The sequence below is a fragment of the Schistocerca americana genome, chromosome 4, assembly GCF_021461395.2.
Source record: "Schistocerca americana isolate TAMUIC-IGC-003095 chromosome 4, iqSchAmer2.1, whole genome shotgun sequence".
NCBI classification, from domain to species: domain Eukaryota; kingdom Metazoa; phylum Arthropoda; class Insecta; order Orthoptera; family Acrididae; genus Schistocerca; species Schistocerca americana.
Window position 1 is genome coordinate 262,899,406 of NC_060122.1, and position 23,124 is coordinate 262,922,529.

At 42.0% G+C, this 23,124-nt stretch overlaps 1 protein-coding gene across 2 annotated transcripts in view; it reads right to left on the bottom strand.

Moving 5' to 3' along the window:
- Positions 1 to 23,124, bottom strand: part of LOC124612570 (uncharacterized protein C6orf132 homolog) — a 284,388-nt gene that overhangs the window by 57,864 nt on the left and 203,400 nt on the right. For both annotated transcript variants that reach the window (XM_047140854.1, XM_047140855.1), the window contains one exon: positions 5,237 to 5,410. In XM_047140854.1, coding sequence (XP_046996810.1) covers positions 5,237 to 5,392 — 156 coding nt within the window. In that variant the 5' untranslated portion in view covers positions 5,393 to 5,410. The remainder of the gene's footprint in view (positions 1 to 5,236; positions 5,411 to 23,124) is intronic.

Consider the following 23,124-nt stretch of genomic DNA (forward strand, 5'->3'; position numbering starts at 1 on the left):
TTCGAGTTGAAGAAATTACTCACCCATCTCTCTGTTTCACCTTTAATTTTTCCATTTTATTTTTAATAATACAAGCTATCAGCTTTAAATAGGTTTGTGAACTTGTTTGATACAAATAGATACTACTAAATACATTTTATACAATCCTTTATATAGAACAGCCCTGCCTTGAGATGATTGTTAAGATTTTCCGACTTCCTCTCATTAGGCGTCATTTCGATATTTTCAAATTGGAACACAGAAAGGCGCTTCCTTGATCGATCCAGTATCCATTCGCCTGGCTGGATGTCTCATTCCTTATTAGCGTTTCGCTCTTCCTAATGTGTATGTGCCTCAACAATCTTCCTATCTACTGCCATTTCTAGTGTCAGTTTAACAGTTTCTGCATCCCATAGCTTATGAACCCTTGTGCAGGTAAACGTTTCTCGTATTTCTCCCTCTCCTACCATTTACAGCAACTCTTCATTGTGTAATGTCCCTGCACGCGTAAATGACTTCCGTTCTCTCGCCGTTTTCATGTAACCAATGACCGTGAAAGAGAAGCAAAATTATACATCATTGTGTCATCACTTCGTAGGTGATCGCGTTGCAGCATTGTCCTGCAAAATGATGGTCAGGTCCTGCAGAAAATGTCATCACTTCTGTCTCTAAGCCGATCGTAGGCTGTGTTCCATAAACGAACAGCACAGACACTTTCTGCAGGACTTGATCATCATTTTGCAGGACAATGCTGAAGCACGCACAGTGCAAGCTGTTACTGATTTGTTTGACTGATGGGGCTGCTAAGTCCTACACCACGTACTGCACTCCCTTACTTAAGCCTTCCTGAGTTCAATGCGATTTCTAAACTGAAGAAACACTTCACGACATTCGCTTCACAACTGCTACAGATTCTTCGGCAACAGACCGCGCCATTCGTACAGTCAACGCAATTGGCACTGCTAAGAGTATCCTACGATTCCCACATCGCTGGCAACAGGTTATACACAATGCCGGTGACTACTTTGAGGGTCAGTAAAACTTTGAAACACGTATCTATTTTGTACGAGCTGGAAATAAATAGTAGCCACTATTAAAGTTCCAACCCTCGTATATACCACGGCCGGCTTTCGCAGTAACATCCGCTAAAGTAAAAACGCCTTAGGTCCGGAAAAAAAAGTATAGAGTATATCACGAGAAATCCGCTGCAACTGAATCGGAATGATTCATTCGAGACTTTTAATTCAGGCATACAATACCGCAAAAAAAAAAAAAAAAAAAAAAAAAAAAAAAAAAAAAAAAAGCAACAGGCTCAAAGGCGGGGCCATTTTATTGAAAAGTGGTCATTACTGAGGCACATGTGGGAGGGGGGCTAAGATGTTGTCCGAATTTTCTCGGAAAGTGTTGTCTTTAAATTTCAATAGTAAATCTCTTTCTTATACACAACGCCTCTCTCATAACGTCTGCCAACAGAGTTTGTTGAGAATCTCCGCAGCGATCCCGAAACGAAACGCTCCGCTCATCGTTGGATCTTTTCTATCTCTTCTATCAGTCGTACCTGACGGGAATCTCACTTATATGAAAAATACTCAAGAATCGGTTGAACAAGTGCCTTACAAGTTCTCCTCCTTCGTGGATGAGCTTCATTTCCTTAAGATTCTTCCTATGAATCTGGGAGTGGCATCTGTTTTACCCACTATTGGTTTTATGTGGTCCACTGCCAGAGCCTGTACCATTCATCAATTCTCTTGAGGTCATTCTGCAGATCGTTACTAACTTCTGAAATTGCTACTTTGTTTCACACAACCGTATCATCTGCGAACAATCTTAAAGAACATCCGACGCTTTCTACTAGATCATTTACATGTGTTGTAAACAGTAACGGTCCATCACACTTCCTTGGGGTACTCCAGAAAATACCTTTTGTCTGTCGATTTTGTTCTGGTAAGAGCGACGTGTTGAGTTCTACCTGCAAGGAAGTCTCGAATCTAGTCGGAAATCTGCTCCGATTCTCAGTAAGCCCGTTTCTTTTCACTAAAGAGCAGTGCGGGACGGTGTCAGATGCTTTCCTTAAGTCAAGGAACACGGCGGCAACCTGAGCGCCGTTGTCTACGGCGTTGTGGATCTCATGGAGGAACAGAGGGAGCTGAGGTTCGCACGTCCCCCCCCCCCCCCCCAGCACTAACACAGACCATGAAACCTGCAGTAGGACCTCACCAGATCTACGCCGTGCGCGTGTACAGCCATGGATCGCTTACAGACAGGACCTAATATCATCATTCAACTCTCCAGTTGACTCTTTCACGACGCCAGAGTAACTGCGCTTGGTTTGGCGGTGTAATGGTGTCAGTGGTAGCCTGGCCGGAACACACTTCATCTTAATCCTGCTGTAAGCAGACGGTTCCGAATGATCCCTGCTGACAGAGCAGGTGCAACACGTGCTACCGCTGCTTGCACAGTCTGTCGATCCTGATGTGCGTCTGAAGTAAGCGGACGCACAGAAGGTGGTCTACAGGTATGAGAGAATGTTTGACAGACCACTGTTGAACGCAGCAACACACCGCCGATAAATTGTAACCAATATGTGCAACAATTTGTTGATATCTGTATCCAGATTCCCGCCGGCTTGCAATTCGATCGATTAAAATACCTAAGTCATTCAACAGGAATACGTTCTCGACGGTGGGGCATGTTTGTACTACAGAATGAATGTTTCAAACGCTGTTCAGTGCTAAACTCAGCACCGCTACTGCCTGCAGAGTGAAAACGGAGGGTGCATAGACAGGCCTGCTGAGCACCGACTGATCATAAATGACCGTGACACATAAATCACTAACATTGCAGTCTTTCCTTATGCACACAATGCCACTGGAAAGAGTCCTTGAGGATGACGCACTTTTTTCCCGGTAGTGTATATTCGTAAGTTAAAAAATCTTCGAGTTTCAAGAGAGATCTTGATGTTACAAATGTTTGTAATGGAGAATACTCGAACTTGGTTTCTGTATTGATTGCAAAAGAGCGCTGGCAGATTCTACTTGTCCTGAAACAACTTTGAAGGTCTGCAATTGTTCACTGGCAATATCTGTTCCACCTGCTGAATAGCAAACAACTCCCACTGTTGTCGGAATTGACATAGCAGATAAGGGAAGTTACGAAGTGCACTCGACAATAAATGAATAAGACGTTATTCAGTTTTAAATGTTGACACAGATACTTATTGTTACTAGGCACCGAGTTTTTCAGTTTAGTCGAGATGAGAACGATTGAATTCCTCGAAATAAAAATTATGCCTTTGCACATGTTTCGTCTCTGGTGTCTGGATTCAGTGTGCAGGATTTCTATTTGGGTTGGTGACTGCGTTATGCTGTAAAACAGGCTCCATTTTAATATCCACTCCATGTGACCGAAGCGATGATTCTTATGATGCAACAACACTGGAAAAAATTATACTTAGACTAATGTACTCGTTTAGTTTTTAAGATTTCACATGTTCTAAGCATATTTTGTGTTCTTTTCTTCAGTTCCTTTAGTTTACAAGTTTCTCACTGTAAGTTCCATATATCCGACTTTTTCCCGTCCAGTTGTAATTTCAGTTCAAGTAGTTACAAGAGTTTGATAGATTAATCAGCATTTCAGTATCGATCGATTGCCTTTTCCTCGGGAAGCAGTGTTGGTTTGAATGCGTCAGAGTATTTCTAGACGTCTTACCTGTTGCCTTGTTTCGATCTTAGAACCAGCTCAACGATGAAATTTCACTGTAGGGCTACTTACTTTTGTCACGCGCACTGAGCATCGCCATAGGTGAAAGTCACATTGTGAGATTACGAAATGGGCCTTGACATCTTACCTACCATTGTGCAAGTGTTTTAAGGGGGACAACAACCGCTTTTCTTCTATGGGTGAGAGGCGAAATTTCATCAGAGTTCTGGCTGGGTTGAAGTCCGTCATGATTTCGTCTCCTGTAAAAATTTCATCCTAGAGTAGTCCTCAAACCAATGGGGGTGAAGATGTATTTGTGCACTAGAGCGTCTGCTGCTACAGTACTGGATACTGGTCCCGCATAGTATCTAATGTTGTTATCCGAAACAACCGAGTCGGTGATTAAAAGTCTCGCTTGATCAGTACGTCACCCTTGTTCAAATGGCTCTGAGCACTATGGGACTCAACTGCCGAGGTCATTAGTCCCTTAGAACTTAGAACTAGTTAAACCTAACTAACCTAAGGACATCACAAACATCCATGCCCGAGGCAGGATTCGAACCTGCGACCGTAGCGGTCTTGCGGTTCCAGACTGCAGCGCCTTTAACCGCACGGCCACTTCGGCCGGCTACGTCACCCTTGTCAAACTTTGTTCTAACTTCTTCAGTCCCGAGCTATTATGAGCGGCACCTCCAAATTTTCTTCTGTTCTTTATTTACTCTAGGGGCTCGCACGCAAATAAACCTTTCCTGGCCTGTGGTATCACTTACAACACACATCGCCCTTGCCACAGCTCACTTGTTCGTCCTAGCACCGTGTACCACTGTCTGCATAGCATGTCTCGACGAAATAAAGATAAAGACTTATCTTTCCCCAATTACAAGTGTTTTACGTGCTTTTATAGCTTACTGAAGCTGCACAGTCATTCCTCAGTTAACAGCTAACAATAAATTAATATTACAACTGACTCATGGCCGACTTTGTTTTAATTCTGAAGCATGACTGCTACGTTCAGAAGAACAAGTCAAACCGCCGGGCGCAAGGTCTGACCTTTGCATGTTGTGAGCGGTGTCAAGTGTTCCTTTGCTTCGCTACTGACAGGAATGTTTTAACACAGACCACAACATAATAAAATGAAATTAGGAAAAGTGATATTAACTTAATACTGTACCTTGTGACAAAAATGCTTCGAAAAATTTTTCTGTATTAATTTTGTTTAAATATATTGACTTGTTTAATTGATACTAACACGTAAGTGTGTATTTCGACCTATTTTGAAATCTACAACAAATACGAAGAATATGTGTAATCATACAAGACAGTTTTCTTTAATAAAGCAACATGAAACTGCGAAGCTGTGTGTACAATGGTGATGAAGCTTCGTATATGATCACATCTAAAAACGTTCACTATGGTTTCAAAAAAAATTTGAGGATAATTCATTATTAACTAGCATTAACGCAAAGCAGTTAACACAACAGTGGCTCACTTGCACTTTTAATTAATGCTCGGGAATGAAAATGCTAGTTGGCGAGTAGCGTGCGGATGGTGTACTCACAGGTAGGGCATCACAGACGTCGGAGGGCAGTTGGTCCTCCTGGAGGCAGTGCTCGTCGTCCGGCAGGAAGGGCGGCCGCGGCGGTGGCGGCACAAGGAACTGCGGGGGCGGAGGGCCGGGACCCGCCCCCGCGCACACCTCGCACTCATCTCCCATGCCGCGCTGCGGCGACACCTGCAAGCAGGCAGACTGCGCTCAGCGCCGTGCTCACTCACTGCGACGCGGGCTGGTCAAGTTTGTTTACATAACGAGCTCACAGTTGCACCTGTACTTCTGTCACAGCCTCTTACGTGATAGAGGCTGAAGTGATTAGATTCCGAGATCTGGAAACAAGTCCGCGCTGAATATGTATGTACTGAACTTCCTGGTAGATTAATACTGTGTGCCGGACAGGAAGAAAAATCTGGAACATTTGACTATCGCAGGCAATACTCTTGTGGACTGAGCTATCCATGAATTATTCTCTAGTTCCCTTAGCAACTTAACCTCCGCGAGTACAATTCATCCACAACAGAAGAACACACTTTATTAAGAGGATGAAGAGAGAGACTGCATTCCTCAATATTCCTCCACATTTATGAAAGTCTTGGAGTCTCACGTGGATCCGAGCTCTCAAAATACGTACCCTCAGTCCTGCCAAACACAACCTTCCATGCACTACACCCTTCTTCCTGGAATTCTTCGTCGCATCATCAAACTCCTAATTTCTTTTGATTCTAACAAAAATGTCTTGTGAAGTATGAAATTTGTACGAGGGCGTGCTGCAAAGTATGCATCCGAGTTTTTATGTTCAAACTCTTAACACTTTTTAAATAAAACAAACTTTGTTAACATTCTGCGTTTTTATTCTTCATGTCTACATATCTCAACTTAGTAACCAGGGCGGCTAATACATTTTTCTCAACGGGTGGCCAATTTGTTGATACCATCATTCTGGAATGCTTGACTTTCTTGATGGAGCCACAACTTCACCTCTGTTTTCACTGCACTATTAAAGTGAAGTCCTTTAAAGTGTTCTTTAAGTTTTGGAATCAGATGAAAATCACATAGTGCCAAGTCGGTACTGTATGGAGAATGATCGATGACAGTGAAATCAAGGTGTCGGATAGTTGCAGATATCGCAGAGCTCCTGTGTGATCTCACATTGTTATGCTCGCGGAGAGGGTGCGCCACGTATGGAAGAACTCGTTGAATTCGTGCCTTTAGTTTTCTGACGGTCTCGCATCACCTTGCAAAGTTTATAGTGGTACCTTTAGGTTCAAAAGTGGTTCAAATGGCTCTGAGCACTATGGGACTTGACATCTGTGGTCATCAGTCCCCTAGAACTTAGAACTACTTAAACCTAACTAACCTAAGGACATCACACACATCCATGCCCGAGGCAGGATTCGAACCTGCGACCGTAGCGGTCACGCGGTTCCAGACTAAAGCGCCTAGAACCGCACAGCCACATCGGCCAGCTACCTTTAGGCATGAATGCCAAATGCACAACTGTCTGAACATCCCAGAACACTGTAAGCATGACTTTGCCTGCTGATTGTGTGGTCTCGAACGTTTTTGGGATCTGTGATCCTTTGGGGCAGAACTACTTTGATGCACTCTGATTGCTGGTTCTCAACCGCACAACATCCCAAATGACCTCACGTCAGACTACATTCTAAAGTTCTGCTTTTCGCAAGTAGTAGTCTACACTAGGAATTCATTAATGCAAAAAAAGGAGGGAGAGGGAGAGAGGTTTGTTGCTAATGGACTGATGGGGGAATTTATTCTGCAACAATAATGCAAAGCAAATTCTGTTTGGGTTGACCTTTTCAAAATGTCCTTTTTCAGAATGGAACTGTGATCGAAATAAAGAATATGATTGACAAGTGACTGTCTGAATAAAAGGAGAAGACCGATACATGTGAAACAAAATGTTGCAGGTAACACCTATGTGTCTGTGAGAGAAGCATACTGTGATAAAGTTATCAAAGTTGTATGGAACTGGCTGAGGTTGGAGACTGTACTATCTGTCACCAGCAGGTGAACAGCAATTATACCTGTATGTACACTAACCCTAGTAATACCAATGCATTTTCCATAACTTGCAACTGAGTTAGTTTTCATGCCAGCGAACTCAACACATGTTACACAATCTATGTCGCAATGTTTCGGCCTCTGAAACAGGCTTGGTGAAAGGTTCTGGAGAACTGGAAGAGCAGAACTAACAAAAATGTTCGGGAATCGGTAAGAAATACTTTCCTCGGCTTCTGAAAGCCCTTTACAGTCTATTGATAGGGCGTTCCACATTGGGTAATGGGTGAAAGTGATATTTGAGAGCGTAAGGGATATATGAAATATTTTATTGGTAGAATTACCGAAGTTGTGGAAGAAGGAAAAACATACGTGGCATCGTTTATGAGACAAATTTCCAAAGATGAAAGTGCAAATGAAAAAAAAAATCTGAATTTCATTTCGTTCTGGTAATTCAAGTGATGAAAGAACTGTTAGTAAGACGAGGCAGACATACGTTCAAATGACGTTTTTATTTCCTAAGAGTAATTCGTATTTTAAAAAAAAAGCATTGTTGTGTCTCTATTCACCCAATGCCTGTTGCAAAAGGGTTCTCCGTTTATATTTTTATCTGGTCCTTTTTAATTGAAAATTAGTACAACGTATGGTAAGAAATACCAAATATACTTGGTTTCAAGGATGAGTAGTAATACCATCTTCCACCTGAATGATTGAAAAATCTGTAGCAGTCTGTATTTCTGGAATTGTCATTTAACACCTTAAAATCTGTCCCCACTGACCTTTTTTTACATAATTGATGTATAAGTAGGGTACAGAACCTCAAAATATCCTTTAGCCCAATCTTAGCAACACCAACGCACCTTCCGTAACGTTTAAATGGATCGGAAGTGTGCTTTATTACCACCATAAAAAATTTAACAAGCAGAAATTTCGTTAACTGTCGTTGATTTTTCATTCATAACACACTTTTTAAATTTATGTAAATATGTAAGGAGGGCTCTGAACCTTAAATATGATTGAGAAATTTTTTGCAAAAAGTCTCATTCACTAGTAACAAATAAGACAAATTTTTGGCTTAAGGTTTACTGAAAAAATTAAAACAATTACAGAATCTGCTGTAAGAAATCATTAAAAACAGTAAATACTTTTTTAAAAAATTTTAAAATAGATGTACCAGACTAAATTACAATACTTTTAAAAGGTGGGCACGAAGTACCCGCGAACCCTCCTCGGTACTGAGACGGTTAATATGAAGTGTAATGAGGGTTATTTGGCACGCCCAACAAACAACTGTCACCATTGTATTGTATTGTATGTTAACCGGGAACCTAGAAACGACGGAGAGGCTCCGTCCCCGACGCAGCCGCCGTAATCCATAACCCCACGACGACTATCGTAGACCACCTCACCCCTCCGCCGCGCCGGCCGGTGTTGCCGAGCGGTTCTAGGTGCTTCAGTCTGGAACCGCGGGACCGCTACGGTCGCGCGTTCGAATCCTGCCTCGATCATGGATGTGTGTGGCGTCCCTGGGTTGGTTAGGTTTAAGTAATTCTAAGTCTAGGGGACTGATGACCTCAGATGTTAAGTCCCATAGTGCTCAGAGCAATTTGAACCTTTTTTGAACCCCTCCGCCGCCCCACACCGAACCGAGGGTTATTGTGCGGTTCGGCCCCCGGTAGCCCCCCCCCCCCCCCCAGGGAACGTCTGACACCAGACAAATGTAACCCCTATGTTTGCGTGGTAGAGTATTGGTGATGTACGCGTACGTGGAGAACTTGTTTGCGCAGCAATTCCCGGCATGGTGTAGCTGAGGCGGAATAAATGGAACCAGCCCACATTCACCGAGGCAGATGGAAAACCGCCTAAAAACCATCCACAGACTAGTGGGCTCACCGGACCTCGACACATGTCCGCCGGACGGATTCGTGCCGGGGACCAGGCGCTCCTTTCCACTCCGGAAAGCCTTGCGTTACACCGCTCACCATACTTGAAATTAAGGTACATGTAACTATAACGCACTTGATGAAGCCAGCACGCAGCCGAAACACGTCATGCTAATAAATAAGCGTTTTAGTAGAAAGCGATTGAAGCAGTAAAATTTATTTTCTAATTCAATCTTGGATTGCTCGTTTTGTAGACTATTGTCTACGATGCTGATCATGAAATATTATTCACTTGGAATAATCGTAGGTAGTGAAGGCAGGCATCGCCTGTTGGGGACACAGTGATCGTTTTCCATCATCAGCGACCAGAGTAAAAGTCATTAATTTTGTGCACATAGCCCTGTTAAAATGCGCGTATGTCGCACTCCTTTTACAAAAATGAGTCCCATTATAAGTCGTATTTGAAGGGATTTGACGTCAGATTAGTTTTAATGCCAACCAAAGAGTGTAATAATAGTGTAATTTCCATTTATTAGCACTCATTATGCAGTTTCTTCGCGAGTGTTACGAATGACAAAACTATGTCAGTGCCTACCAAGCTAAGCAGTAATGTAGCAGCCACCGTTTTATGCCACAGGAAGTCGAAACAAAATATGTTCCTCCACTCATGAATATTAAGCAACATGAACCTCAGAGAGTGAGAAATGACAGTAACGAGAGGTGGTAAAAACGTAAGGTTTTTGGGGTGAACCAAATCTTCTAAATTGCGGTCAGCTCACGGCTTAGAAGTGTTGCTTTTCACCCTCGCCACTTTTTTTCTCTTTTTTTTCCACGTTCTCCTGCCTCCAAATTCTCTGCAAAACCATTGCGAAAATCCGCCGTTCGTGTGCATCCCTGTTCCTAAGCGGACCAGTTTTCGGCGGGAGGACATGAATTTTCATGTCTGCCAATGCGCGGTCCATGCTTATTTGCGTGTGATGAATGAAAGCTTTTACCGACATGAATAAAACATTTTAGCGCACATCCGAAGAAGAATAAACAGCGCTGGCGGCACGGCGCGATGTTCTGGCGGGGTGCCCGGCGCGCGGCGGCAAAGCCTCTCGCTACGCCAGCCGCTAGAGCGCCCGCTGCCCGCCGCAAAGCCTCTTCGCGCATTACGAACGGCACCGCAGCGGACCAAGGAGAGGTGTGCGTGCGGTGGCCAACACTGCGGGCACGCAGTCTCGTTCCACACGTCACAGCTTTTATGCTGGTCTTTATCTCTTTCAGAAATTAAAAAAGGGATTCTGTGACTCGTCGTCACGTCGGTGGGCAATGGTTCCGTCCATGCCACACCTGTCGTGTTAAACATACGGTACACTTTCTTTTACATTCTTTTGCTCATCAGCATCATTTGATGGATTTCGATTCTAGAGGATCATCATCATCATCGCTAAATATCCTACAGCTTGCTACGACAGATGTAAAGGTAATTTCCGGAGTACTCGCCGGCAGTAAGATAAGACCACTACTGTTTACAACGTATACAGGGTTCATCACTTAAAACTTGCATCGCAAATATTGCGGAAAGGAGAAGTGTTATTGACGTGCGGTTTTCACAGAAAGGATAGGTATGCAGAGGCCTGTACTGTTAGCCAATCAACAGATAGTAATAACGTTTAAAAGTGTGTTTCTTGTGCAATCAAACATGCTTCTAAATCGAACAGTGCCTCTTGTCATTAAGGGGTGTAGGACGTCAAACGGGCCGAACTGGAGCACGAGAGGCACCACAGGACATTTTAATTTCCATTGTCTACACTTTTGCAAATAAATTCATAAAACTTTGTCAGCTTGACCAGGAAGGATTCAGAATTCATACTCATAGCAGTGGAAGTTCGAAAACATAACGAATTAATTTTCTTTACATGTGAAATTTTATCATTTTTTTCACTTACTAATGGCAGCATTTGTTGCTATAGGTACACTTTTCTTCATAAGTAAGAGAGATTCTTCGATGAATTTTGCACAGCATACAAACCACACTTACAGGTGTATGAAACTCTAGGATTTTCCCCATCTATTAAAAACTGTGGTAAACACTGAGGTAATTAACTCTAAAATTTGTGTTTTTTCTAAACATGATGTTTAAAATATAACAGCTCATTCGTTTTTTCATAAATTAAATAAATTCTAGAGTTTCATACACCTGTAAGTATGGTATGTAGGCTGTGCTAAATTCATCGAAGAATCTCTCTATGTTAAGAAGAAAATTGTACCTATAGCAAAAAATGCAGCCATAAGTAAGTGAAAAAATGATGAAATTGCACATGTAAAAAACATTATTTTGTTATGTTTTCGAACTTCCACTGAAATAAGTGTGAATCCTGAATCTTTCCTGGTGATGCTGACAAAATTTTATGACTTTATTTGTAAAAGTACAGACACTCGAAATTAAAATGTCCTGTGACGCCTCTCCTGCTCCAACTCGGCCCGTTTGATGTCCTACCCCCCTTAACAAACGAAAAGCAGATTAAATTATAATGACAGTGGTATTTGTTGCAGGGTTCCAGCGCGAATCGTTTACGAGATATCGTATTCTTAAAAGTGTCCATACCGGCCCTTGTACAATGCCTGTGGTAGCACACACTATAAAAAACACAAGCGCGTACTCTAGTTACGTGGATTCTGAGCAGTAACGAGACAATTGACAGTCACAGGTTTTGTTCAAAATGACTACCGTCAGCGTCAGTACATGCTTCCACTCTGGTATGGAACGACTGCTGCACACGTGTTAGCATTTTAGCGGAGATGTCCGAGCAGGCTGCAGTAATATGTCGTTGCGTAGCGTCGGGTTAGTTGGTATGTCCTTCCAGACAGCGTTTTTCAGCTTTCCTTACAGAAAACAGTCTAAAGGCGTCACATACGGAAAACAGGCCGACCGAGGTATTGGTCCTCAGCATCTGTTTCAATGTTTTGGAAATAATTTGTTAAGACATTCTGTAGTACTTCGTGCGCTATGGGCTGGACAGCAATCATGTTGGTGCCACAGGTTGCTCCTTGTTTGCAGAGGAACATCTTCTAGCATCTGTGGAGAACGGTACGTAAGGAGGCTGCGATACTTATGCTCGTTCCGTCTATGGAAAACGGGCCTATGTGCTGATGGTTCACTATCCCACTCTACACGTTTACACTCCATGGGCTCTGACGTTCCCTTCACACAGCAAATGAGGATTTTCGAAATACCATTAATGCATGTTTCGGTGTTATACCTGACCGTGATGGTAAATGTGGTTTCAACACTGAACCAGATACATGATACATCTGGAGTACCTAGTATTAATGGCCAAGTACAGAAATTAAAACGATTCTCATAGTCGTTTCTATGCAGCTCTTCATGCAGAGAGATGTGATTGGAATTATTTATTATTGATCGTATAATGATACAGAGCTTGGATCAAATACATAATTTTGAGAGTATACAGTACAAGAAATGACAAGCAAAATACATGTATAGAATCAAATGTCCAAACTATTATGCTAAATTATGTACACGTTACACAAGTTCTTAGAATTCTAAGTCCAATCTGTTAATCCAGTTGAGCTCTTCAGGTGATGCATAGTGGATGTCATTTATTGATCCCCGAAGACTCGTTTCGGGCATTCACCATCAATGTGATCTATTGTTTGCAGGGCAGCTCCACAGTCACGACCTGGAGATGTTGCCCAGCCCCATTCGTGCTTTAGATATACGCAGTTCCCTTGTCCTGTTAGGATGCGGTTGATGATTCTCCACTGGCGTCTGAGGAGTGTGAAACCGGGAACTCGCATGGAAGGCTTTTCAACCAGATGACCGTTGAACACTGACGATTCTTGCCACTGTCTTCTCCATACTTCGTTGATGTTAAAGTCGGAAGCTTCAAGATGTTGTGCAGCTCGCCAAGGTGGTTTTCTTGAGTTCAGACGCTGATATTCTGCTATTTATATATCGCTGTGTACGGGTAGCTGGGGGTTCTTCTGAATGTTTCCCCAGATCTTCAGGAGAGCATCTGATCATATTAGAGCTGGTGGTTGAATGTTACTTAAAATTGGTAGCCATGCAGTTTGTCTGCTACGTATGCAGACTGTGATAAGTCGCATTGTCTGGTTGAGTTGCAAATCTATCTTGCTACTCAGCGACGGAGTATGACAGTGCAAAAGGAGTTGATCTTAGGGTTTGAGCACTGCAACCCCAGCAGGTACCAGCAAGCTTCTGAATGATGTTATTACGGGTCTTCACTTAAGCGGCCACGTTGGAGAGATGATGTCGGAAAGTTAGTGACCTATCGAGTGTTATGCCGAGGTACTTCGGAGTGCTACAGTACTGTAAGGTTTGTCCTCGGAGTTTAACTTCTGGTTTGTAGTCAGAGTGTCTGTTCCGTAGGTGGAATGCTGAAGTTGTAGTTTTAGTAGGGTTTAGGCGGAGGCACCATTTCCTGAAGTATGTGTCCAGGATTTCCATGTCGGTAGTTAATGTGCTTTCAGCCGTGGTGGAACTGGAGCTCTGGGTTACCAAACAGATGTCATCAGCATATACGAATTTCCTTGAGGTTGGGGCTGGCAGGTCATAAATATATAAGTTGAAAAGGAGAGGGGCCAATACAGATCCTTGAGGTAGTCCGTCACATAATTTGAAGACTTTGCTTCTGTCTGTCGTTATCAGAGTAAATCTGGAAAAGAGTGTTGCTTAGCATGTTGCTAAGCAGGTTTGTGAGTTTCCGACACTGAATGATGCTCACAAATTTTAAGAGTAGACATTCTCGCCATACTGTGTCGTAGGTGGCGGATAGATCCAAGAAAGCAGCTACGCTTACGCATTTCTTCTCATACCCATTTTCAGTATGGGTTGTTAATGCAAACACTTGGTCATTACAGCTTCTACCAGTCCTGAATACAGCATTTTCTATGGATGTTTGTTTATTAATTATTTCATAGATCCTGTTGTAGATGAGTCGTTCAAGTAGTTTGTAAGTAACACTTAACAGGGCTATTGTGCGGTAACTACTTTTATTCGGTCTTTGTTCGGTTTTTGCTAAGGATTGCTATTAGCTTGGTTTTCTTGAATAGTGGTGGGAGATTACTAGAGGAGAGAATGTTTGAGAAGAAGTTAAAAAGCCATTTGATAGTTGCTGGTTCACAGTGTGTGAGAAATTCAGGGTACATCCCTTCGAATCCAGCTCTTCATGCAGAGAATGGGTCTGAACTTGTGTCGGTGGAGAATGCTTACTGCTTGCTGACTCATGCCACTTTCTCGCTCTACTGCGCGGCAGCTAACTTGTCGATCGCCGGCCTGGGTGGCCGAGCGGTTCTAGGCGCTACAGTCTGGAACCGCGCGACCGCTACGGTCGCAGGTTCGAATCCTGCCTCGGGCATGGATGTGTGTGATGCTCTTAGTTTAGTTAGGTTTAAGTAGTTCTAAGTTCTAGGGGACTGATGACCCATAGTGCTCAGAGCCACTTGAACCATTAAACTTGTTGATCAACTCCAGCAGCAGCAAGGACAGTAATTCCGCCGTCTGTTACATGGTCTACGTGTTAAGCTTCCACTTCCACGTAACTGATTAAGAGGTTGATAAATAACTGCCGATATAGTTGATATCTATTGGCATGTGTTGCCGCGTACATCGCACAAGAACGAACTGCATTCTTTTTACACTCTCCATATACAATTAGCAAATCCGCATTTTCTGCATCGATAAATCCCATTGTCTGCACACAATCTACTGCCTGCACACACTAACTGATTAGCAAGGCGCAGTGCACTCAACGAACACACAATCACACTGTAAGGAAACATAACAACATCGTACCTGATAACTACGCAGACTGAATGTGACATACAAGGACCGCTGTGGAAAATTTTCTAAATACGTTATCTCGTAGACCACTCGCAATAGAGTCCTGCACCAAGCACCACTGACATTCTAATTTACCCTACTTTTAGCCTGTTAATGTAAGTAGCAGTTTGCTTCATTTCAAACAGAGTATCTTTGGACAAAAAATACACTTTCTAAGTATTCTGTTTATTGGGTGAAAATATGAGCCCCTGACTGCCCATCCATGCTGTGAGAACCGTACGTCAACAGCACTTTCCATTTTTGCAATATTTGTGGTGTTTCACACTGTATAAATGATCTAGCAGAAATCGTTATCAGTCATTTAAGACTTGTCTATAAGAAACCAGCAACGCCAAAAGGCTATATCTATTTGTAGGACTACGTGAAGAGCGTTGGTAATTGGTGCAAGGCCTGGTAGTTGACCACAATCGTGAATAACATTGCATAAGGGAAGGGAAGAAATGCATTGCAGTACAACTACACTATTAACGACAACTATTAACGACAGGTTTCTGGGAACAGTATCCACTACAAAATATGTAGGGATAACCATCAAAAATGGCTCTGAGCACTATGGGACTCAACTGCTGAGGTCATCAGTCCCCTAGAACTTAGAACTACTTAAACCTAACTAACCTAAGGACAACACACACATCCATGCCCGAGGCAGGATTCGGATCTGCGACCGCAGCGGTCGCGCGGTTCCAGACTGTAGCGCCAGAATCGCTCGGCCACCAGCGGCCGGCGGATAACTATCCACAGGAACCTTACGCGGAACCACGACGTAAAATAAACAGCAGGAAAAGCAGGTGCCAGACTACGATTCATAAGAAGAATCTTAAGGAAACACAAATCACACACGCAAGAAATGACTCACAAGGCGCTTGGTCGACTGATTCTTGAGTACTGTGCACGAGTGTGGGATCCTTACCAAGTAGGACTGATAGAAGAGATGGAGAACAGCCAACGAAGAGCGGCACGTGTCGTCGCAAGAACGTCTGGTCCGCGCGAGTGCACTAGAGAGATGTTCAACAATCTCCAGTGGCAGACGATACAAGGAAGGCTTATCGATCACGGAGAACTTTACTGTTGAAATTTTGAGAGAGCACTCTACGAGAAGAGTAGGGCAATGTATTACTTCCTTCCCTAGACATCTTTCAAATTGACAACGATGGGAAATTTCGAGAAATTAGAACTAATACAGAAGCTTACCCACACTCATTCTTACCACGCGTTATTCGCGAGTGGAACAGGGAAGGAGTAATCAGTTAGTTGTAACAGAAGCACCCCCAACCATCCACTGTTATGTGGCTTGCCGAGTAGGATGTCGATATAGATGTAGATCTAATCGTAATCAAACACTTAAGTGACCTCAATGGTTGGTTGATAATCAGTGACGCATCGATTTTGTATCGAGGTATAGCATTTTTGCTGCCACTGATGATTACTGTGAAACTGAAAAAATACTAGACCTGAAAACAGCGTTTAATCATCCATTACACAAAAAAGGGGAGAAACAGATCTAATATACCTCTTCCCACTGAAATGTACAACTCTGATAAAAGCTTTGCGAAGTAGGTTAGCAATTCAAAAGGAGGGCCAGCTAGGAGAATACTAGTTAAGAACAGAAGGACCATGTGTCCAACAGGTATAATGAACTTTTTCCCTAAAATATTTATCTACCCATTTTTTTATTTAAAAAAAAAGAAAAAGCCTATAAATCTACTGATAGAGATTCCTCTTTGCTGTTCTAGAAGAATTTGGAGCCGACAATAAAGCAATAGCAGCCTTTAAACAAACTTTGAACTGAACGGTGTTCGAAGTTAAATGTTTCAGTGAAACATTGAAACCTTTCTAAACTGAAACAGGCTTGAGGCAGAGGGACAGAATGCCTCTATCGTTATTCAATTGCGTTTTTGAAGAAAGTAGTACGATAATGGAGACAAATAAAGTGAAACTTGGAAGAGACAGAGAAACTTGAAACTGACTGCTTGGATTTTGATGATGATTTGAAATTCCTAGCAGAGGACTTAAAAGATGCTACGAAAAGGATAACTATTATTCAAATGATATCAGTAAAAAAATTACTACAAATTTCATTTAAAGAAAGAGTATCCATGACCAACGTTAAGCATACAACAAAATATGTGGAATTAGAATCAAAATATGGAAAAACAAAGAAATTTTCAGAATTCAAGTGCTAGAAATAAATAATCGAGCCAAAACCTCTATATGAGGCAGCTAACATAAATAGAGACCCGAAAATGGAAATGGCATTTCCTTTAACAACGAACACGTACACTAAAACATCCTTATCAATTATTACAAAACTGAGGCATTACAATGTGCTGATTAAAACTGGGTGTCTTTATACCTCAGAATGTCCCACCGTTAACTCAGCCAACAGTTAAATAATTTCGAGAGGAAAAAAAGAAGAATTATTAGAAAAATTTTGATTGCGAAGTATGAAAATGGAGTACGGGAACTGAGAAGCAACAAGGAAGTGTATGAAAAAAAAATCTGAGAATTATATGTAATGAGAAAACGGAGAATTGCATTTCATGACAACTTAAAAAGATTGGATGACAAGAGGATGACTAAAATATATTCTACTTTCTTGACAAAAACCTTAATTTCGTGTATTATACTCGTGTAACATACGTTGTGTCAGAAACAAATCGCAATAAATATAGGATTTTTCTCACCAAATAATAGTTTTAATAAAAATAAGTTTCTGACCCTTTTTTCCTACACCATACAGGAGGTTAATAAGTGAGTGAAGCATGTAAACCATCGTCTATACCCCTGTTACAGATAAAATTTGATGTGTGTATGAGTGTTTCGTGACTACAGCAGCAATTCCGAAACGAAATGGAAGAACATTTTGGAAGTATACGGGTAGTCGCCCCTTGACAGATCTTGGAGACGGCTACTCTGTTTGTAATTAATTGTTTACCATACTTGATTTCCTATTATGATATTACCACATTGAGATTTTGAGAATCTTTCTTCCTTTTCCTGGAATTATTCCGTTTCTTCACCGAATCAGCACGTTAGTCTGCTTAGGCAACGGTAGTGATACAGGCTAGTCAATTCCTCTCCAGTCACTATCCCATCTCTTTGTGTCTATTGTTGTTCATGAGAGAGTATGACAGCACTTAGGAAATGTTTTCGAATTATGTGAATGAGGCAAGATGTGGGTACTAGCCCAGTTTTCACCTAGTCGTCTTACGAGTAAAAACACATCCAGACTGGGCATTAGATCGGGCCACGTCGTCAATCCACCGAGTGGGTTCTATCGGGGTCCAGCGTGCTCATCCGCATTCCGGAAGCGTTTAACTAACATTTGCAGCTGTCTGCACGTGCGACATTGGGATCTTGAGAATGTTCCGTCACAAGATGGAGTCATGCTGTGTAACACGTGAATACCTTGTATAATAACGCCCACCTCGGAAGAGTTGCAACCCAGTTGTGTTTAAAAATTCATAACTATTCGTATCAACCCACCAAATGCGCTTTGTGCTGCTTTTCTTCTTCTTGAAAGTCTGTCATTTGAGCAGTCTTCCCTTTTTTTGGAATTGATCCCATAACACTGTTTCCACTACATTTGTGTCAAGGTGGAACGCCTAATCTGTCATGGAACAGAAAAAAAAATACTTACATTTTACACCCAGCGATAGAATTTATTATGGTAAATTAGGGTGCCCTTGTTGAAAAGCTCGTCCAGATATACTGCCTCGAAGTGCTCGTTTGTCGATGAGTGCACATTCACCTGTCGTCACTGTTACCAATAAACTGTTTTAATCTGCGAATGCTAACAACACATCCAAAAAAATCTGACATCTCGAGCATACAGGTGCCATTATTTTTATATGTTTATCGTACAGGACACCGACACACTTGGGCAGGTCCCTCAGTGCGCAGAAACTGCTAAATACTGTATCTCACGGGGCCGCAGTTTATTGCTTCTCACTGAATGATGTCCTTCACTTTGTGTGACAAAATATAGAAACATTTTTCAGGCACCATTTAACTATTCTGGAAATCGTCGGATTATATACATAATATGCTATAGTACTGTTTCAATTGTAATGGAAGCATCCAATATCTTCTTCGCCGTTGAACATCTACAAGTTGCAAAATATGGAGTGCATCACTGTGTGGATATAGTGTAGACGGCATATTTGTCTCTATTCCATAGCACGACCGTGTCACGCCTGCCTTTGAGGCTGTCGGACATCATTTTGTGTAGCTGCTGTGAGCTGAAGTTGATGGGATAAGCTTCAGCGACAATTTTTTCTTTATCAGAAGGTACTCAGTTTGAAATCCTCCACTCTGAGCATAAATTTTACTCTGAAGTTGTGGGATACTTCTAAATATGTTGCCAGGAGTACGTCATGCACCCGATTCTGTAGAACAGCTGTCATATGGCTGCTAGGTTGCTCTGAGTTCAGAAGTTGTCAGTGCAAGAGCTGACTGTTAATAAGAAGCAGATAAAATCGATCCCAGTGCTGAGTTTTATATTGACAGAGATACTGTCGCTACGACAGCATCAATTTTTCCACGAAAAAGAAAGAAAAGAGATTGAAGGAAGCACATAGCCTAGTTTAGGGCGAAAAGCTGAGCTAGAGCAACATGAGCCATCAACGTTCCCTGTTACACAAAGCCATTAGCTTTTCCTTTTCTGTTTGATATTTCATTACAGATTAATCCAGGTGAAGTACGCTTTTAATCTTTGTTAATTATTTCGCAGCACTGTAGAGTTGTGCACTAGTCTCTGTCGCCAGCGAGCAGATCTCAAAAAGTAAAGACCCTTTACACAGCTCTGTGGGTGACGACAGGTAATGTCGTACAAGTAATTATAACTCGCAGCTTCGCACTTTTGTAACAGATACAGCTGAGGAGGAAGTGATTGCCTTTTATGAAAGAATACTGCTCTAATATGTGAAACCGAATCAGTTAGGAGGCGTCGGGCACGAAATAGAATGTGTAATCCCAAAAGTTGCGGCCTCAATCGGAATTGTCATTAGTAGCGCTTCCCACCCAGCTATTACAGGAGCAAGGACACGCAACCGTAGTGAATTATCCATAACGGGTCAGCTAGTTTCTCTTTCACCTAACTGGTACTTCCCGGTATTTCCTCTACAAGTAGTGTAAGCTGTGTGTGGATTACGGTGGCAAAGTGTTCATATTTGTAATAACACATTAAAAGAGCGTTGAGCATATGGTTGTAATATTATTAAAAAGATTACGCATGCCGTATTCGTAACTGGTGTATGGGCTTCATGAAGTACATTCATCAGTCATGCACAGTCCAGAAATGAGAGCGTATTTTCGAACTGGATTGTAAAGCGTATTGGCCAACCCCATCATATTTGATAGAATACATGTTGGTGATGATTAATTAAAATAGTTGTTAGCCGAAGATACGGCATCAAAGAGCAGTGACACCAGCAAAATTTTGGGTGTCATCAACATCTGACAGAGTTGACATCGGCTCTCTACGACATCGTTAATTCTTAGTGGACAAAAGAATAAATCTGTAAGCATTCACTCTTTATTTCCTAATGCTATTTACGACACGGTAAATAAAGTTGTGAAAAGCATATCTAGTGAACAAAAAATATTAAAGTTTTAATTTGTATGTAGAATAAATCCTTCCACAGAGTTCGCGAGAACCGCAAGTCATAACCGGTACTATAAAATAAAGAGGGAAAACGATATTTTGATTCCTATGAAGTTTGGAAACAAGGATAGGAGTTAAAAATCCCTCTTAAAAGTAATCATTCCGAAATTTCAAGAGAAACTCAAGTAACCTATTCGTAAGTTCAGGTGACAGCATAAGGATCTGAACACTGCTCTTCAGAAGCAAAAATGTAACTGTTTAGATAGCTTAAAAGTAGCAAATAGTAGCATCTAAGTTGCAGAAAACCATCATATTTAATATACAAACATCTTTCAGTAAAAGGAAGCCCGTGTGTTAATATACGAGAGCTTTTCGGAAAGTAAGAAGCTATCGGTAGCCAAATGGAGGCCCCAGTGAAAATCCGGCGAAGCTTTGCACAAATGTGTTGGGAAGTGTTTCTAGTATGCCCCTAGACAGCGTCACGTCATTCTTCTCAGTTACGAGAGCATAAAGATGCTTGAAAATAGTATCTTCCGCCAAGTATGGGTGCCTGCCCAGCGATTACGCCTGATTTCATGCAACCCCACATAATGTAACTGTTATGCATTTCCTTCTTCATGACTGTTCTCAGCCGCACGCTGAAGAGGCAATGAGGACGCTCCTGCGGCGTTTCCGATGGGAAGTGCTTGCTCAACCACCATACAAAACGGACTTGGCTCCCTCTAACTTTCTTCTCTGCTTATTTACCAGCTGTCTATGAAGACAATGTTTTGGCACAGAAAACAAGCATCAGTCCAGCGTAGAAATTGTCGGTAAGCGCAGGAGGCTGTCTTCTAAGACAAGAGTGTTGGAAAGATGGCACAACGCTACGACAAATATCTAAGTCGGAACAGTGACTATGTAGAAAAATTGCTGGAAGGTGTAGCTAACTGTTGCAAATACAAAGGTTTTGATTGACACTATGGTTTCCATTTCGCGACCAATCATTCCATTTAATGTCCGCCAAATTTGATGTTTCTTTTGTTCATGTGCACAGCTTCGAACAATTCCGGCAGATACCTCACAAGGGCTGAGTGCACCCCCCTTGACTTCAGCGCTCGTCAGATCGGATGATCACCAACCCAAGTGCTAGCTCAGTCCGACAGCACATAATTTCGGTGATCTGACGGGAACCGGTATTACCACTGCGTCAAGGCCGCTGGCACTTCCATCTATTGGAAGCATATAATGGTTTGAAAATGACGTGACCGTATTCTATGAAGTCAAAACATGACAACAATCACGGAAGAAGTACTGTTACCCACAGGGAATATAATTATGCTCTTCCTCACGGGTGGCGTAAGGCCAAGGACCACGTGAGGCGTACCGCCTCACATCACGCCTTTTGAGATCGTGACAGCAGTAAAGAGACGTGCAGATGAGTTATGCGCAGGATAGTTGGCATCAGATGCCCGAGTGTACACGTATTTAGATTCTATGTGATCTGCTAGAGGTCACTATCTGACGTACACTGTTTGAACTGCAGTAAAAGTACTGTCATTTTTATTTGCAGTTCTGTTTGTTTAATATTCTAATTATTTATTGAGTACTATTATAATTGTTCTTAGTTATTTGAGTGAAGGAAGGTGTGAAGGTGAAATAATGGTCTGTGTACAGTTTTGTACTCTGTACCTTGAATTAATTGGTCTCGTGAGGAATGTTCGAGAGTGACGTGTGTGCGTTAAGTCGTTCATGGCGGAAAATTTGTTATAATCTATTTCGTCAGTTTATGGTACTGTGGAAATGGGATTATAATTTCGGTAAAGTAGTTTTGTTAAGGAGGAGTTCAATCTATAGTTGTGAGTTATAAAAATGTATTTTAGTTAATTTATTGTTCAAATACAGTGAGAAATTTTGATTGGTTCTATGTACATGCGCGGGATTTAGCGGGCTTGATGCTGCTTTCCGACAGGCTGTGATGTTTCCCTGCGAGTCAGAAATTAGCACATTCGCGCGTATTTTGGAAAAGCAGAAATTTCTTGTGTGTAGAACGACTAGTGGAGTCGGCGCTTAGACCTCTTAGCGATCAGACCTATTGGTATGTCCTCCTGTGAAAATGATTAACATTGTGATATTTCGGTACTGAAAGTCTGAGAATTGCCTTAAAGTGTGGAAGAGAGTTCGATTTGAGACAAGGCGTGACATTCAGAAATTCTGGTGACATTTTAAACAACTTAATTACGCATGGCGTGTTGCTGGCTCGCTAACGTAAACATTTTGTTACGTGGGGCTGATTATAGAAACATTTGAGCCATCTATTCTGAAAGAAATGATCCATTTGTAAACTTTCGATGAAAGAAAATTAATAGTTACCATAAACTGGATACGATTATGAACGATGTGTGCGTCCAGCATAGAGTAAGGCTTGGTAGTAACTGGTGTATGCAAGCTTACCGTGACTACGGAGAGCTAAATTCCCTTTCATTTCTATTTTTTGAGACAGAAACACACTATTCATTGGGCCGGTTTAGGCTAT